We start from the raw sequence: 18,935 nt of genomic DNA, 5'->3' as shown, positions 1-18,935 counted from the left end.
AGGTGTCCCTGCTCATGGCAGAAGGGTTGGAACTGGGTGATCCTTGTGGTCCCTTCCAACCCTGACAGATTCTGATCTGTTTTAGCAGAGGACTTAGTAGTGTTGGCTTAATGGCTGGACTTGATGATCTTAAAGGTCTCTTCCAACCTAAAGGATTCTATGATTCTATGATTCTAACTATAAAGTAAAAAATTATATAGCAGAGCTGTCATATTTGATGACTCTCATGGGCAATAGAAAGAAAGTTATTTCTAAGCCTTGTCTAAGCTATTTTGGTAGAGTCTGACCACCCAAATGGTCATTAATGAAAAAAGTAACTTTTTCCCTAATCCATATAAATTGACATTGCTGTTAAAAATGCACCGGCTTTTCCTCCCGACTAGTCTTATAATTTAATATAAAGGGATTGACATATAAAACTGTCAATATTGTTGAGAGCTCATGAGAATATTGTGAGCTTTTGCAAGTTGAGGAAAGCACGATGGCATCAACCTGAGTTCAAATATAAAGTTAAAAGATAGGATTACTCAGATTCTTTCCTTGTGATGAAGCTCTAAAACATTTAACAAACTGATCCTTTAATCAAAAATTTCAAGTTCAAATGTTAAAAGAAATGGGACTGCTAACTAAAGCATTATTTAGGCATGGGTTTTCAGATGTCAAGTAATGACATAATTTTCAGAATGATTGAGACTATGTGTAGCAATAATATCAATGAAATCTGGAGTTCAATCAGGACAAGAAGCAAAAAGCAGCCCAGGTTTATAAAAGCCTGCAGAATACACAGGATAACCCTAAAGTTTCAGGACATAAATGAATGTATTTTTCAGAGAATGTGTGATATTGTTTTAGTGTGTAAGGTTAGTATGACTTTTATTCGCTTCTATCCTGGTTTAAAGGCCAATTTACACATGTTATGTGTACTACATCAACTGGCTAATACAGCCTGATTTGTTTTATAGAGACCTTTGTGTTCTGTATTAGAAAGCTTTTACTTGTAAATGCTGACATTTCATCCATTCCCTTTATAACTCCCAATTATCCTACAATATCCATTATTTCATTCTGCTTAATGAAAGGACTATTTTCTCACGGCAAGACTTACAACAGCTCTTGTCCCTACCGAGAGAATATTTTGAAAACAGCAAAATGCGTTTCCACCAAAGATTTATTTTCTTGCAAAATGGCCTCTTAATCCATGAAAAAAACACCCTTTTACATATGACCTTTCTAGCATCACTATGCCGAAGCACAAAACTACTCCATGAATCCTGGGGACTGTCATCTGGAACGGCCCCTGTGAGGGGCACACACACGCATTCACAAAGGGTGTTTTAGAAACCATTCCCTCCTCGTCTTGTGAGATTTATAGGAGGATCTGCCAGTGATGGACTGAGACTCACCTTCCAATGGCTTGGGTAGAAAATGAGCTGCTGGTTTTGTTTTCTTCACTCTGTTTCCTTTCATGACCTGCCCTTCTTTGTTCAGCCCCAAGAACCAGGCCCTCCCGGACTCCTGTTGTCTGTAGAGCATGGATGAGTAGATTACATAATAATTTTCAAAAACGGACTCCTTGAATTTGCACTCTGGTGTAAAAAGTTCCTGTGGGAGGAAAAGTAAATGTTAAATGGTATCTCTAAAGTGCAGCATCTGTTTAGTTAACTTACAAATACCTCCTGATAAGCTTAATATATGACTTATTATACGGTTCTGCTTTGAGATGAGATCTGTATTCCTCTACAAGACCTTCAGGTGAAGTTATTTCACCTCCCATGGATGCTCCTGTTTTCCCATCTGTGCAATACAGATAGTATCGTTGCAAAGTACAGAGAAAGTGGCAGAGGCATAAAAACACTATTTAAAATACAGGCATAATTATTATTGTGCTTATTTTTCTGCTAGGATAACCTTGCAAAGATTAAGAAAGTCCATGCTAAAATGGCATTAATGAGAAAACAGTTGTTCTGTGTTAACATACTAAATGCAACAAACTTCCTCAACAGTTTACAACAACTAATATTTGATGATTCAAAAATGCTGCTACCAACATGTTAAAATCCATATAATTTCCTAGAGTCTGCATGGTGTGAAGCACCACAGGAAACACCATCTTGATGTACAAATTTCTGTACAAGGAAAAATAACTCCTACTGACATCCTCAGCATTCATCCCCAAACTGGAACGCCTTTCAGAAGTCATGCTCAGTAACAGAACAGTTATTCTAAACAGTTTACTAAGGTTAAACTAAGCACAAAACTCTGTAGCCTAGTAGCCAAAGAGTAATATAAATAAATATACGTTTTTAATAACACAAATAGCAGTAACAAAATAACCAGTGTAAGCATACATTGAGGCAGAATTTACCAAAATCCTTGGAAAAAATCCAGCAAGTTAATAAGCAAATAAAATTACATTTAAAATATCATGAGAAAATAGGATTCTATGTCAATGTGATTTTCTGTCTTTGGACCCATCTGCTGAAATCCGTGGAACATACAAGACATAAAAGGAGAAGGTAGATGTGGAAAAGTGGAAGGTAGCTTGCTAAGCTTTCAGAGCACAAAGTTCTCAGGCTTGATTCCACTTTTTTAATATTTCTTTTAGTTATCTTCCCAAAGAAGTAAAATTCTGGAAATGTCAAGTATTTTCACTTTTCCATTCACAGTATATATATATTTTTTTCTCATTTCCTTTTGCCCCTGGCTCCATGTGGTACTGAATTAACACCCAGCAGGTAATGCATTTTCAAGGTCTCTATGCTGTCCCCAGCTGCCTATATATTGCAAGAATTTCACATCTGTTTCTGTCACAGATTTCCGTTATGGAAATGAAAGCCCTAAGGACACAGTTCCCCACAGCAGCAAGCACAGATGAAGCACTTTTCTGAATCTACACTAAATGTCACTTAGTGCACAACCAAGTTCTCCTAATGTTATGGGGTATGCAGTATTTACATAGTCATGGCTTAAGTTATCACCTGTAAGCAAAGCTGTCTTGATGGACACCAAGCATACTATTAGCTTTCTCAACTATGGAGCATCTTTTAACCTCAAGTAAAAAGAATTAGCGTATTTTATCCAGCAACAGACTCAAGACAGCTACTGTAGCAACTGGGAAATAATTTGTGAACCTGCCCAACACCAGGTTGCTTTGTCTGTGTGAGCAAGCACACTTAGTGTCTGTAGGTCACACTCATTTACAGGATCCCAGAAGTGTTCCCTGGTGCGTGCAATGGCCAGCTTTTTGCACACAAATTCTTCACCATGACGTGGACACCTCTGTGTGTGTGTGTATATATACATACAAACATATATACACGTGCAGAAATGCAAAAGCAGTCGGTACTAGAGGCACCAAAACCAGGGAATACCTTAACTACACCTTCTCCTTTGCCACTGGGCTTTTTCTCTCTCTTTGTTCTAAGACTTTAAGACATCTGTTGTGTGTTACTCTCTTTTCTCCTCCACTGATGTCAAATCACAGTAGGGCTCAAGGAAACTCAAAATAAAAGCAGAAGGCAGGGTGGCATGCTAGAGGGAATGCCTGTTAGAGCCTAGCACAAGCATTTGCATGTGAGTCATGTTTCTCAGCTGTTGGAAGAGCAGATGCTAATCAGGAAATGCCTACACAGCTCTCCTTATTACCTGCATCACTGCAAATGCTACCCTCTGTGTTCCCCACTACATTTTACTTCCTTGTAAAGCTCACTTACCATAAACACTACTTCTTAGCCAATACTCACGTTTTGCTATAAACAAAAGCTGTTTGCCATTCCATGCTCCTCCATACTAGACATGGTTGGCTGCCTGTAAATGCAATTTGTGTGCTTTCAGAAACAATACCCATTTTGACACCGAAACAAGATTCCTTCAAATCATATTCCACTTTTGAATCAAACTTGGCTCTTTCCTTTCTCATTTCTTTGTCAAGTACAGCAGTGTTTCTGACAATGCACAGCATGTGAAGCGGTAGGTATTTATTTTACCCAGTCAAAAAAAAAATGGATGACGACAACACAACTATTTGGCTACTCCTGGATGCAGACTGATAGGCTGGACAAACTGGCATCATTATTATTTCTTAGTTATTAAAAGCATAGGAATAGTCTGCTGAATTTTTTTTGGGAGGGCAAATGAGGAAGCACCAAAACTGAATACTAATTTCTGCCCAAAAGTACCACAGCTATTCTACTCTAGATATATGGGCAGCACAACAGCTTTGCATAGCTTTGAGTTCACAGTTTTGTATATTAGAATGCAATTCTACCTGGTATAAAGTCTCAGTCAAAAACTTTCACTTTAATATATGTTACGTTAAAGCATGCTAATAGTTCCACCACTGTGGAGAGTATTCGTGGCACATGAAAATGACTATGCTGAACTGAAACCACCAGTTAGTTCCTCCGAGGAAAGAATTGCTCAGAAAAAGGCTTCTGAAATGGGCACATTCCCTTGGGGCTCAGGTGGAAACTGAATATTTCTAAGTTAAGAGTGATGTCTAAAGCCTTGCCTCAGACACCATCTCAGCTGGCTGAAAAGCTGTAAGGACCTATATTTTCTCCAGTAAAGCAGCCATGACACCTATAATGCATGTACCTAGGCCAAATCTAGATCTGTATACCTGAGGCTCAACCCAGTTAGAGCTTTCAGAAAATAGCTAATGTGCTATCACCACTGACTTAAAAAAAAAAAAAAAAAAATCAGCCACAGCCAACCTTGTTCAAATCCATTGCAGGAGGGAAAAGCAGTAAAATGGCATTTTATAAGAGAAACTCAATGGTGAGGGCACCCCCCAGCTTACCTGCCTGTCTATATGCAACCTGAAGGAATTCAAGGAATCCAAATCTGCATCTGCCTGACATGAACCGTTTAGAACTTTCTTGCAAGAATAACTTGCTGGGTTTTGATCCTAGGACAGTATTCATATTTTGAATTAGGATGTGATTGCATAAATTGCAAAAAACAGATATGACTTGCAAACAAGAACTTGTGTTCAGGATTTCTCTTCCAATGTCTGTACTCAGTTTTAACCCACAGTCTTACATAAAAGGCGGTTTTCTCCTGTCAAAGTAACATTTGAAAAATAAAGTATATACCAGCTTCCAATTTCCAAAACCCCAGGAGTGGGTTTTGGCTGTAAACTGCAATCTGATCCAGCTTCTTGGGTCCTAGAAAAGTGAAGGACATATTAAATTGCACCTTGCTGTGAAAAATTTTCACTTGGATATTTTTGCCAGCGTCTCATCAAGCTTCTGCTTGACATGAGCTTGATGCTGTAGCATTAATAAGTACAACACACAGGTTGTGCATTCAAATTCTTGGAATAAGAGTGTTCTGTCACTGGGGAGTTCTTAGTTTTGGGGTCTCCACCAGTGTTGCCAAAGCTATAGTACCACATCATAACAGCGGAGCCATAGCTCATAAAGTCACGTGGTAGTATCAGAATCTACTTTCATTTAAGAACAAAACACAAATGAAATAAAGAAAAAAGAGTCATTATTCACCTCTCAAACATAGAAGTGCCTGAATGAAGGAGGTCAGGTTACCTGTGTTGTCAACATGGAGATATAAATATTGTTGGAAAGCAATTCAGATGACAAATGGGATGAAAACCCTACCAAGTAATGTCTTTCTGTTAATCAGAGTCTGAAGTCTGACATGATGACGCTAGGCCTCCAGGCTAATCAATAATATGGCACTGTAGCCAATGGTTACAGTTAAAAATCAAAGTACAGTAATCTTTACTGTCTCACAAGTCATTGAGTAAACGAAAATATTTGAAGAGTTATCAGTGTAACTTCCAGTTGCTGGACTTTTCACAATTACTGTTCAATTTATCTAGCTTTAATGCAGATGCACATACCTATTTGTAGCTATGGTCTTTCCCTTAAAATAATCCCCACAAAGCATGGAGATTTTCTACTACAGCTCTCAAAAAGAAGATACAATTATGCAGCTATGGACAAGTCACCTAGTCTGTGAAAAACGAGCTGCAAAGTAAAAACTAGCATGACAACACAGTCATATATATTCTAGATATTTTCTACAATTACATGAATACTTGCCATTTTAAACTATATCTTTGTTCACTAAGTCAATCAATAATGAATTGTTGGGACAGAACAAAAAGTAACCTTTCACTGCACACCATGAGGGACAGCACAGGCCTATGGCTCTACCACAGTTATCAACACAGGCAGCTCCAAGGAGAAGGGCTTCCACAGAAGTTTCCTACCTTCTACTCCTGAACCTTTAAACGTCTTTAAATTTCTGTTTTATTCTGAAATACAGGAGAGCATTCTTCTAGTTACAGTTCACAGAAGTGCTATAGCTACCAGTCAGCCTCTTGGACCGTAGCCAGCATCAAATAAAGAGGCAGTGGATTCCCCTGGAGATAGGCACAACAGGACTCGTTCATCACACCGGGCAGCAAAAGCACAGCTGCAGGCTGAACTACCTACAGCTTCTCCTTGGTGCCAACCAGAAACCATAAGCAAAAGACAAACTCAAAGAGACCGTCAGGTGAGGAACAGCCAGTCTAATCAAGCACTGTAAAAAACCTCAGCATTACTTGTTATTTGCAGTTAGGTGCCCAGGTCATGGAACAGGACCTAAGTGTTTTGGAAGTACAGATCAAGTGAAGTCTGCTTGATGTTAACACCTATCAATCCAAATAATAACTGATAGAGGGTAAAGAAAAAAAACAACCAAACAACAACAAAAAAAACAACCAAACATCCAAGAAATTATATCAACTAGTTATCAAACATTTTTTGTAGGAACAATGACAAAGGATTATAAGGAGAGACTGGAGAAAGGACAACACAAGACCCGTCAAGGCTTATGGGAAACTTCTGCAAAGTGAGAAAAGCAGCATAGAGTTAACACAAAGATATTCTGGGGGTTACAGAAGGAAGTGAGAATTTAATAGTGGTTAGAAAGGTTGGAAATGACTCATGAAGAAATGCCTTAAAATTGAAAAGAAGCAGTTTGGTTTTAATGAGGAGAAGGTACTCAAAAAAGAAGAGAAATACAGTTAAAACAGTGAAGCTGGGAAATTTGTGGCAGGCTTCTGAATGGAGATCATGGGGGTAGCACTGTATTCCTCAGTGCAGGAAGGGAGGATGATGGAGTAATTGAGGTGTGAAATGGTAAGATCCCAGAAAACAGCTGCAATGCTGTAGAAGGGCAAAAGTCCGTATCATAGGCATATTTATGCAGCAAGAGCTGTAAGATCTGGAGACTTCACCTGCACACAGGAACTAGGAAAAACCTAAACTGATACTCCTCTGACTTGCTGCACATTGCATTAGGTGAGTTAGGCTACCTTCTTACATTATACCTATTTGACAAATACTGGTGAAAGAGAATAAAGAGTCACTCAAGATTTTCCACGCATAGCACCAAATTTTTCCAGTTCAAGCTGGTCAAAAAGTTACAGTTCAAATGATCTTGTTCAAGAGTTCCTCTTCAAACAGCAGAAAACCCAGCAACACATGGTTAGGTACCTTATGGACTAAGGAGAATTTGGTATTATGTTCTCTGTATGTTCAGAAGACATTTAGCTGATCTAGCCCTAAAAGCATCCTAATACTAACATCATTTTTAAACATAAAACCAAGAATAAGTAAAGTTGGCAGAATTTTCAGTGTGCAAACTGTTCAAGTAAGATACCAAGGAACATGAGGCTTTAGCTGCCACAACAAATCTTTCAGTGACTCTAACTAACAAAGCTTCAAAACTAAAAGCAGTAATAGCAGAACCTGCCAATCCTACAGATGCCTCATGAATGCTCATAAATCCATTCAAATACTTTCCACAATCTTCTGACAGAAAATTTTCTTAATAGGCTACAACAGTCAGAGAACAGTGCTACTGCCTCTTCAGAGCTAGTGTTACTTCTGTCCTCTGGGAGAGCCCTAATCAAGTACTCTTTAGCAAAATTATTTTTTTTTTAAATAGGACTACATCATGCAGGTAAATAACAGGGATGATTCTTGCTCGTCAAAGAATCATTGAGAGTGAAGTAAGGATGTCAGTGTGTAAAACCAAAACTTCCAGCCATAATTCCTGTCTCTCATTTTTTTCCTTTTTAAAAGACCCAAATATGTGAATATCATTGGTTGTAAAGAAACAAAACACAACTTCTGACTAAATTTAGGCAAAAGTAAATATAAATCAATGCTACTGCAAATATTATGACTTACTTAACTGGAATTCTTATTAGCAGAGATATGACAGGTCATTTTAATAATGTAGCAATTCTTTTATTCATGTACACTCATGAGCACCTAAAATAAGGTCATGAACAGGATATGGACTAACAAAAAGTAGCTTGGGCAAATTTCTGTGTGTATGATGATATTGATTGGAGCCCGAATTTGGCTTCATTTTCTGTCCAGATTGAAACAGAACATAAACCAGCTTGGATTACAAAAACCTCCTTGTTTCACAACAGAAAGATTGCTTTGATTACAACTAGTAGCTACAGTCATATTAAACAATAATTTATTAAAGGTGATAATATTTTGTATAGAAGGCAGAGCACATACTCATCACTTTGATATACTTAACATTTGCAAGAATAAACACTGATGTCCTATAAAAGCATTTTTAAAAAAAAACCAAACAACTCAAGAATGGTTCCCAAATACTACCTGCATACGCTAGCCAGAAGTCCTATATATCTCTCCCCTACCCACACAGATGTTAGTATCATATCACAAGCACTGTTCAGGTGTTTATGTTCTTTTGATGGATACCTACAATTCAGAGTTATCAGCTCAGTGGGACGTGGCTGAAATAGAACAAAATTTCCTTGATATAACTGTTTCTGATATATGTTATTTGAGGTTGTACAGTTTGACTCCAAAAGCGAACTAACGTTTTGAAATAAAGCCCGTGATGCAGACGTGAATCATGACCCTCACTTTAGGAGTGAGTGAAACAAGGCTGCTTAAGTTTGAAAGAAGGTTTTGGGGAGCAGCCTGGAAAAGGTTGTTTATTTTAAAACATGTCTTTATGGTATTTATGTGCCAAAACTAGAATACTTCAGCAAACATTCACAAGAAGAATTGCCAAAAATGTGCTGCCTCCCTTTAATAAAAGAAGCAAAGTAAATTTTAGAAACATTAGTGACAAGCCAAGTATGTAACTATGGGTTTAGAATGGGCTGCAGCCCACCAACAGCCAACACACATCATAGCACGTGGTCAAGTATAAGATCCTCCTCCATCCCACAGACATATAAAGGAGGGTGAAGTTTTCTGCTTCACTCCTGCTCTGAACTTTCACAGAAATGTGTATTTTTTGGCTTGAGTACATCCTTAGCTTTAAAGCAAATGCAGGCAGAATCCTCGTACCAGTGAAATGAGATATTTCTCCAAGAGCACAATCTCCTCTCAACCTAATCCTCAGCATCTAGCTTCCCTTACGATTTAAATTTGCAGTAAAAATCTTTTTTAAGGTTTCAGCTTAAACTATAACTCCTTGCTGGATCGACACAGAAAGACATCTTTTATCTCCTGTACATCTGTGATTAAAGAAATCCAGTATCAGTAGGAAAGGCACACCCCAAGGCACAACTAAGAGAAACTGCGTGCGTTGTAGGGAATATTTTCTTTCATTATTGTTATGGGACATTTCAGAAAAGGACATGAGTACACCAGCCTGTTTTTCCTGGTCGATTCTACTCAGAACACCTATAATTCATCAGCTTGTAGACAGCAACAGGTTCTCAGCTAGAAAAGGTCAGTGCCAATGGAAAAATAGGACAGCACTAAATTAAGAGACTGAAAGGCAGGATTTAACCATATAGCTATGAAACAAACCATGACAGGCTGGGAAGAAATTCTCACCCAGTCGCCCATCAATTCACCATTCTGTCCCTGGATGAATAATGCAGGAAGAATACAGAATACTCTCAGATATAGACCAATCCTTTCCAAATGAGAGTGGAATTTTTTGACACAATTTTATCCAGACACAGTCATTATTGTAGGCAACCTTCAGTAATCCTAATACCTCAAATAACATATAAAATACCTAGAAAAGAAGCAAAATAGTTATTGAAATGGTCAAGTACCCAAAAAGAAACAAGGAAGACGACTTTTACTTATGATTTACTAGTAAAGCAATATACTGAAATGTTGGATAAAGACAACTGATTCCCAGTTTTATCAGTGCATGACTGGCATATTAGCATAAATTAGCCACCACTGTGCAATGTCAGCTAGGATGACATATTTTGATATATATGGTGTTGCTATATATTATTTGCAGACCTCCCTGAGAATGATTGTGTGACATGTCCATAACTATCTACAAATGCATAAGTAAACATAAATAGATGCAAATTCAGAGGTATTTTGTAAGGTATGCTTTAGGCTCTTTCAGTTCTGCATGTTCTTTCCAAAGGATGTGTGAATTTATGAAAGTTTTAAATGGGTGTCATTTACAAACTGAGAAGCTAGAAAAAGTTGCAAGAACACTCAAGTTATAAGAAGTGGCCTACTTTAGTGTACTCTTTTATTTCTTTTTTCTTTACAGTTGTGAGCTTGTTTTTCTCCTTGCAGTGTTTTTTCTTATGACCCCTAGGTGCATGAATTATACTACCTGAAGAGCCAACTATGATAAAAGACAGTGGCTGGAATGAATAAAAGTCAGCAAGAATAGGTCAGTTGTATGAATTTCTTGCTAATGTTTCTTTGTCATCCTTTTGCTGCTTTACACTGGGTGTTCATAAGAACATGAAAGGCAAGCCCAGAGGAACCTCAGTCTGAGGAGACTAGTGCAAGGCAAAGCCATTCTGTAACAAACGTCATCAATTCTCTGAGAAAACGTGATAGCCAAGTCTTCTCTTAATTTCATGACTTGAATAAGCTGCAGTTGACCACAGAAGGCTGGGAAGCAAAAGAAAGAGAGAACATTTTCAGATGTTGGTACTTGACTCTTGTTATGTGGCAAATATGTATTTCAATAGAAAAAAAGACTTTGCTTCTTCCACTGTGCATTTTCTTGGTCAGCTTTGCCCTGCCATGGAGGCACAGCTGCAGCTATTCAAAAGGTTTTCCCCATGTCTTTCTAAATCAGCTTTCACATATTCAGACAAAGGGCTTTAAATCCATTCTCTGTTCTCCTTCCTTCTCTCCTTTTCCAATGACAAGGTAGAAAATGATGGATGTCAAATCTGAAAGATGCCCAAAACCTGACAGGCTGATGGGCTCTTAAATATTCTGTACTGTTTCCTGTTACACATTTTCATTCTTTGATGGAGATGAATGTCTACAGCACTGTTTCACTTACATAAAGCATAAAACCATAAAAAGTCAATCCACATGACCCACTCTTCCTGTCCCAGTACCCATATGGTACCAAAGTACAGAAGGATCACAAGGAGGCTCAGGGAGTGCAAAGAAGGCTAAATAGACTGAGATTTCAAATGCCTGTTCTCCCAATTTCTGTGAATGACTGTGGTGTATGTGGATAGTGGAAACACCTTGCAACTTTGGGGGTTGGACTACATGATACTTTCCAACCCAAAACATTCTGTGACATGTTGAAACACCCAGTGGAGTATTGCCCACCACATAATATCTGTCTAGAAAAGGTAACACGGGAGCAAAGTTGCCTGTCCTGAAATTAACGAATATAAACAAAAATCCTAAATTTCTTGGTATTCTTGGTGCAGGAACTGTTACTTCAAATATCCGTTATCAGAAGAACCTTAGATTACAGAGATTCATGTCCAAACGTTCAAAAGCTGTATAAAGAATCAATACCAAGGACAAAAGAAAAATTCATTCAGTCCCCTGTTTTAACTAAACATTTAATGGGAAATAAAATATCAGCCACTAAAAGGTTATTTTTGGAATGGCATCACACTGTTAACCAGTGAGAAGTGGTGAAAGGAAACAAGGCAGACACTTTTGTGCATATCATTATACATTAAAAAAGCAGAAACTTAATGTATCTCATTAAATAGAGGATGATTACATGCAACTCCTAACACAGACTCAGCAGTGATGCTTGGTTTTGTTATGGATGGGTAACAGCAGGATGATTATAGATACATCCTGATGCTTGGATAAAATTCCCCTTTTAGCAACAAGCTTATAAAGGTTGATTATGAACGATGCGAACATACAGATGCCTGGCAAACCCCATAAAGTTATAAAAATCATAGTGGTAGCAAAGGATTAAGGCTTTTTATTTGCCTCAGTGTTACAATATGCACTGCAGAAGTAAAATAAAAAAAAAAAAAGGAGATACTTTTACCAAATAGGATTCATAACAATAAACAAATCAAGATGTTTATTCATAGCTGTTGGCAACTGAGTGATAATCAATGCCATTACTTGCTCAAGGTGTTAGAAGTCTGACAATTTGCCATAAAATCATTTAGCCCCTTGCTCTCATGACTCTACCTAACTCATTGTCTGTTATAGCATATTCCTATAGCTGTCCTGTGGAAAGTCAAACCTTTCTATTGCACGGATAACAACGTATTGATCCTACAGCAGCTTCAATCTATTCATGAACAATCCTGACGAATAATGAGATGTACGTGTCCAGCTTTCAGCCCTTCTAATCCACACCTGAGGAATGCAAACTGCAAAAGAAACAAAACGTGTACAGTACTCTAATGGGAGCACTAACTCCTCTATACCCTATTGCTTTCTAGAATTCATTACACTATACCACAAACACAACAGGTTTTGTGAAGAGGTTCAGCTGTGGTGAATACACTTCCAAGAAAGCAATGAGGCTTTACTCAAGACTATGGTTGCTTTTACTACTGCTTGGAAGTGAGTTTACACCACCTATGCTCCTGAGAAATGGAGCACCTTCCTCTTTGCCATCATAGCGTTAAAAGTGCATTATCTATTGACTTGAGTAGCTAATTGCAAAGATAAACTGAGCTAGAAAACCTATTGCTATTGAACAGTGTATAAAAACAACTGAAAGCACAGGATCAGGGTCAAAACTATTGCCTACTCAAAAGAGTAAGTCAATCTATAACCTACCTACAACTAGCAAAGGAAACACATCAATACACATATTAAGGTATTCCCTACTATACCATCTGTAAGACTCAGGATCAAACTGCTGAATGCGAAGAAGACACTGTTTTTAAGTCTTACAGACAGCCCATTGATTTCTAAAGCAAAAGCACAGAGGTGAAAATATCAGGTATTTTGATTTCCAAGTCCGTTGGAAACACAATTCTTCACCGGCTCACCAAAGCGGAGGAGAGGTTTTCCTATCTTTCTCTCACAGGAATGCTATGCATCAAGCCATACTGCACACAAATGCTGAAGTTCAGGGAATAACTCAAAAAGGCTGGAAACTGGCTGAACTTCAGCCAGGAACTTGGTTACCCCCAGCTGATGCCTGGTGATGCCTCTGTTCAGTTGCCTTTTTCAGAGAGCAATTACTTTACCTGTGGGTTCTGATCACTCTGACTCTGTAGACCCCAGTGGTCCTTGATAAATCACACCATTTTCCTCTTACATCTTTTTGCATTGCTTACAATTTAGCTGAAGAGCTTTGGGGTTGTTTCCAATACTAACCCCCCTGATTTCTCTTTAGTCATGGTGATGAGCCTAATGTCAAGACTCTCTTCTTTCCTGTACGTGCCCAGGTCTCATAGACATTAAGAAAACCCAACAAAGCAAGATAAAACAAAGCAAAATAACAGAATCATAAAAAGATCTAGGAAGTGTGTTATTTTTAAAAAAAGCCTGGAGCTGAAAAAAAAGGAGAAAAATCTCAGCAAGGAAAAAAAAATGTCCTACCAGTAGAGCATGCCTTAATTCCTCCAGATCAAAGTTCCTTGTAATTACTTTTCCTAGATAAGCAAACTAGTTCATTGACTGCTGTCACACTGTCAAGCACTGGCCATGCTTTTCTAAGACTGTGCCTCCTTGCTTACCAGATTACGGGATTTGTTTTGTTATTACACATTTCACTTTTCTTGTCCATTCCCTTCAAGTCTTTCAAGAACCTTTTGAACTGTATTTTCTTGTTCCTTTTCCCACTATAATCAAAACTGCATAAATGTTCTGCTCTTATTCCTACTGAGTTAACTAAGTTCTTAAAATCAAGCAAAACCACAGATAAAGCACCTATGCTTAGACTGAAATTCCTGATCAGTTTGTTTATATTTCTTTCAGCTTCGACTTTTGACATTGGTCCAGAGAGACACAAGCAGTCCCATGTAAGCCTGTGTGTAATCTACTTTTTAATACTTTACTCATCATAATTGAATTTGGTCCTCATGCTTGTATAAATACAAAAATAGAAATGGATTTGTTCTTTTTTTATCCCAAAAATTCCCAGTATTTGTATAAAAAAAAATTCCCAGCCTTTGTATCGTCAATAGATGATATTTTTTTCTTGCTGCTCATAATTCCTCACAAAACATGATTTTCAACTGTATCTTCATCAAAAAGCAAGTTAAAACAAGCAGACATGAAACAGGCAGCCAGAAAATGAACTACCAGTTTTTTTGTTGTTGTGGTGTTTTTTTTTTTTTCTCTTTTTTTCCCCTTTTTTCTTTTTTTTCACAGAAGCATTTGCACCTGTTTAAAGGGGGCAGGGAATGAAACATAAACACCATGTATATGATTCACAAATTTATGCTTCACTTTATGAAGAAAGACAGACCAGAGAAAAGTGGACTAATTTTTCCTGTTCTTCCTGTCATTCAATAGATACATTCAATACCTAAATAAAATACTGTACAGAATTATAGGAATGAAGGAATCAATTGTGTATATGTGTATAATAAAAAACAAATAAATTTCTTCCACATGGAACAAGAATACATGAAATATTGTGGTAGCCTTTAACTCAGAGGGTTAGACACGCAAGCTCTGCTGAAGAGGGAAGCAAATACAACCTCAACCTCTGGACTGGGACTCAAGCACCTGGTTTGACTCAGTGAAGGTCAGGGCTGAGGCCACTGATGCTAACTGGCAATGGCCCAGAGGGACTGCCAGACTTCCACATCTCTAACCATGCCCTCTGCCATGCTGGCACACCCCTTACAGCAAGGGGCAAGCCTGCAGAGGTGGCTCTTTCCCCAGTGGAATAAAGTGTAAATGAGAAAAACGTTTTCTGTGCCCATGATCTCCGAGTGCTAAAGATAAGGAGAGAACACAGACCCATTTTACAATGCATAAAAGCAAAGATTTGTGGAAGAACAAATGAAAGAGTAGACAAAGAAAGGGAGCTTTGGCTGCAATAAATGGAAGGTTTTCCAAACTATTTTCGGTTATGTTGCCTTGATTTTTTTTCCTTCTTCTTTTATTATTTTATTTTATTTTTAAGATAAATTTAGCTGTGAGATTTAACCGATCATCACTGGTATTTCCTCAGGATTTTGTTCTTGCCACTTTCACTTCTTTGCAAGGATTTTTGATAGCTACTGAAGAAAAAGTGAGTTTAGGGACTATTACCTATTATTCTGTTCAAATATCCAATTTCTATAATGAATTGAGTATAGAGGTGTGGAAAAATAACAGTAAAGAGACCAAGTCTGCTCACAGAGGGTTGGAGCTGCTGTATTTCATGCATCAAAATTTATATTGCAGAGGCATTATAGCAGAAACCAACCAACCAACAGAACATGCAATAAAAACTTACTTGTATAAATTGTATGCTTGTATAAAACTTACAGCAGGTGACACCCCTTCTCCTGCCTCTTAAGTTTGCCTGTCAGGACTTTTTAGTTGTTCGTACTTTGCCCTAACTGTAAGCAAAGAAACATGAAAAATAAAGCCCAAACATCTACCTATTCTGGAAATGTGAGTAACTTTCTAGTACATCATTTACAATATTTTGGTTCAGATAAATCAATTGGCTAATTCAGGGCTTCTAGCTGGAAAAAAATACAATTGTTACATGTTATTAAGTAATTAATGATATCTATCCAGCCTATTAGTACTTAAAACAATACGACAGCAGCAATTATGTTGGTTTTTTTTCAATCAATCACACATACCCTAAATATTAAGTAAAAAAAAAAACAACACACTTTTACTTTTAATCCACATTTAAATGGAGATTGATTTGCAGTACTACTTGTGTGGATCCCTGACAATGAAACATATCTGGCATTTAAGACCTGGTCATCTTTACTGATACCTCACCTTGCAGGTTCAGGATTTCACCAAGCACTCAGAGGTGCCAGCAGGAAGCACCAAGGTATTTAGAAAATGGAGCCACTGAGGTGCCACCAACAGTTTCATCTGAGTTGCTCCATCCCCAGCAGTCAGAAGAACCTGATGTTTACATCGTGTGTGATTTATAACAATAACAAGACTGGCATTTCACAAAAAGACAATCAGAAAAGCTTTTCTCTTTTCTTTTTTCTTTCCACTTTTGTTAAGCTTTGTATCTTTAAAGGTTTGTACTAGGAATTCCACCCACCATTGCCAGCAAACAGGTTGGAAAAAAAGTCTTTGGAGTACATTTTATAGCTTGGGAATCCTGGGAATTCAAGATCAAACCTTCTCAAAGGTGGTGTCTGATTTTGAGGTTATTGTTTTACCAGTGATACCTGGAGGCCAGGCACAGTGCTGGGCAGCCCCTGCTTCACTCCTGAAAAATCAGGCCAGGAATTTTGATGCCCCAAGTATGCAACCACGGAAATATACAACTGTGAAAATCTCATCATAAACAATTTTCCTTAAACTCACAAAATCAGTCCCATTTTTCAAGCCAGCCTCTGCTTGCCAGTGTTATGCCTCCTACTGAAGAGGAGTGGGCAGGGGCTGTCACAGGTTGTCACTGTTATCCCCATGCTGTCTCCTCTATACCTGCTGCACCACACTCAGTGCAGAATTAGATATTTCACTAACTTAAAACCAGCCCACTTCTAAACATGTGTAGATCAAATGCAGTGCAGTGTTGTGGTTGCAAGTCAACCCCCAAAAGTATTTAGTGTGGAGGTGAAAAGATTTTCTGCTGGTGTTTCAGCAGTGTAAGTGTTTAAGAAAAAAGGAATCCGCTAAATGAGTTTGGAGGACAAAACTTGCAAGTGGGAGAACATACAGAGAAACAGAAAATTAAAAATAACATGGTCCAAACTTAGTCTGGGAAGATCTGGACAAATAGGAAGAGTGGATATGGGACGAAGTTGCATAATGAGGCAACAATAATTCCAAGAAAAAGCAGGACAGATATTCAAGGGGCTCAATGATATGAATTGGAAGAAAACTTCATATGGGCTGAGACACTGGGTAAACACGCAAGTCCAAAATGACTTGTTAACAGAAACCTCTACTCCCTTATAACCAAGTGAAGTGCTAGAGTTTGTTTGCAGAGCTTCTTGTAAATTTTATCACTGCAGAATGGTATTTCCTTAAAAAATACCTGGGATCTGCTGAACATATAGACAGGCAGGTCTGAGGGCATCCTACTTCCCAAGTCTCAGCCTCATTTGTTGAACAGGAGGAAAACGCTTCAGCTGCTGAATCTTCCTGGCACTCCTCCCTTTCTAAAAACCAGTCTCCCTGCCTGCTCTGGGTGATGCCAGTGGAGACACTCACCCCAGGACAGAAAGACAAGCAGCTAATATAGATCTCCCTGCTTTGCCAGCCCTCTTCCCAAGCTGTGGATCTTTGGCCCCACACAGCACACTTCTCTAGACCTGGGAAGTGACAGAGTATTTTCACAGGACAACCAAGTTGCCACAGACATTCTGCAGCCTGTGATGATAAAAGCAGGCAGAATTCTGCAAAAACCACTTTTTCAGAGCTCTGAAGGGAGCAGTGTATTTGCTCATGGTGATATCCAGAGGAGGACCATTCGACTCTGGCCTCAGCCGATCAATTTGTGCTAGCAAAGCTATTTTAGAAACTGAAATTAAGTAAATGGAATCATGCTTACAAACCAAAGGGGAAAAAAAATACCCTCTGCATTATTTTTCCAACCTATCACTTCTTCCAGATGCTGTTGCAGGTGTTTTATTATTTGCTCTTATCAATAATAACGAAGAGGTGCAATATTTGAGGGAAAAAAAAAAAATATCCCTTCTCTACCCACACGGTGTCTGTCTCTTGCCTGGCACTTCTCAGGCTCACAACTTGTACAACACCCACAGGCTGTGTACCTTTTACTGTAGAGTTATCTGGGGTCTCAGCTTGTGTATCTCTTAAACTCAACACTGACTCAAACCTCATTTACATTGGGTTGTAAATTAGAGCTAAAATTTTGAAATACTACACTGCTTGGAAAACTGATATGAAATTAAAAATATTTGGGGTCCTTATTGGGATAAGAATAAACATTGTAATTACTCAGCTCCGAATGTCTGATAAAAACATATTTGATTTTTAAACGGAAAGTGTGTTGTTCTTTTTGATTAAACTCTAAAGATTACATTGAGATTAAGGGAAGAAACACACAGCTAGTCCTGGCTAGAGATTTCACCAAGTATGAACAAGTAAATATATCACGTGGCTCTTTGAATGTTCCCATCAGCATAACTCCAGGCCACCACCACCTGAAAGAGATGGCCAACATGTAGAGTAAGCATCATCTCCTTGGCATTCAGCACTCTTTAGGGGGAATCAGTTTTTTTGGGAAAGAGGAGGAAAAAGTGAGCATGGTGCCCAGATGCAGGGGCATTTCTTCAAGTAAGAGAAAGGAAGAAAATAAGAGTGAAGAGTAACAGTATGACATAGGTAGTGAAAATAAAAGCCTTGCCTGATTCACTACACTCTCCCTGGATTTTTTAAGGGGCCTCAGAGCATGTGCTTCAAAGTCCCTCGAGTCAATGAAAGCCCTGAGTTGAGCATAAACAGATCACACAGTGAGGACACTACAGGGATGTCATTAAAGGTAACCTCCAGAACCTGCCTGGCTCCTGCTGGGGATGTGGATGCCAGGGGGCTGGTTCTGGGGCAGGGAGCAGTCTCTTTCGATGC

The 18,935-nt window shown here is 38.4% G+C and overlaps 1 protein-coding gene across 1 annotated transcript in view; it reads right to left on the bottom strand.

Moving 5' to 3' along the window:
* LOC103772811 (fibroblast growth factor 14) overlaps positions 1–18,935 on the bottom strand; it is a 96,117-nt gene that overhangs the window by 3,307 nt on the left and 73,875 nt on the right. Inside the window, exon 3 of the mRNA XM_008940154.1 lies at positions 1,404–1,602. Within this exon, the coding sequence (XP_008938402.1) occupies positions 1,404–1,602 (199 nt within the window). The remainder of the gene's footprint in view (positions 1–1,403; positions 1,603–18,935) is intronic.

Source organism: Merops nubicus, unplaced genomic scaffold, assembly GCF_000691845.1.
Source record: "Merops nubicus isolate BGI_N331 unplaced genomic scaffold, ASM69184v1 scaffold1225, whole genome shotgun sequence".
Classification (NCBI taxonomy): domain Eukaryota; kingdom Metazoa; phylum Chordata; class Aves; order Coraciiformes; family Meropidae; genus Merops; species Merops nubicus.
This window is presented reverse-complemented; position numbering and strand designations above follow the sequence as displayed.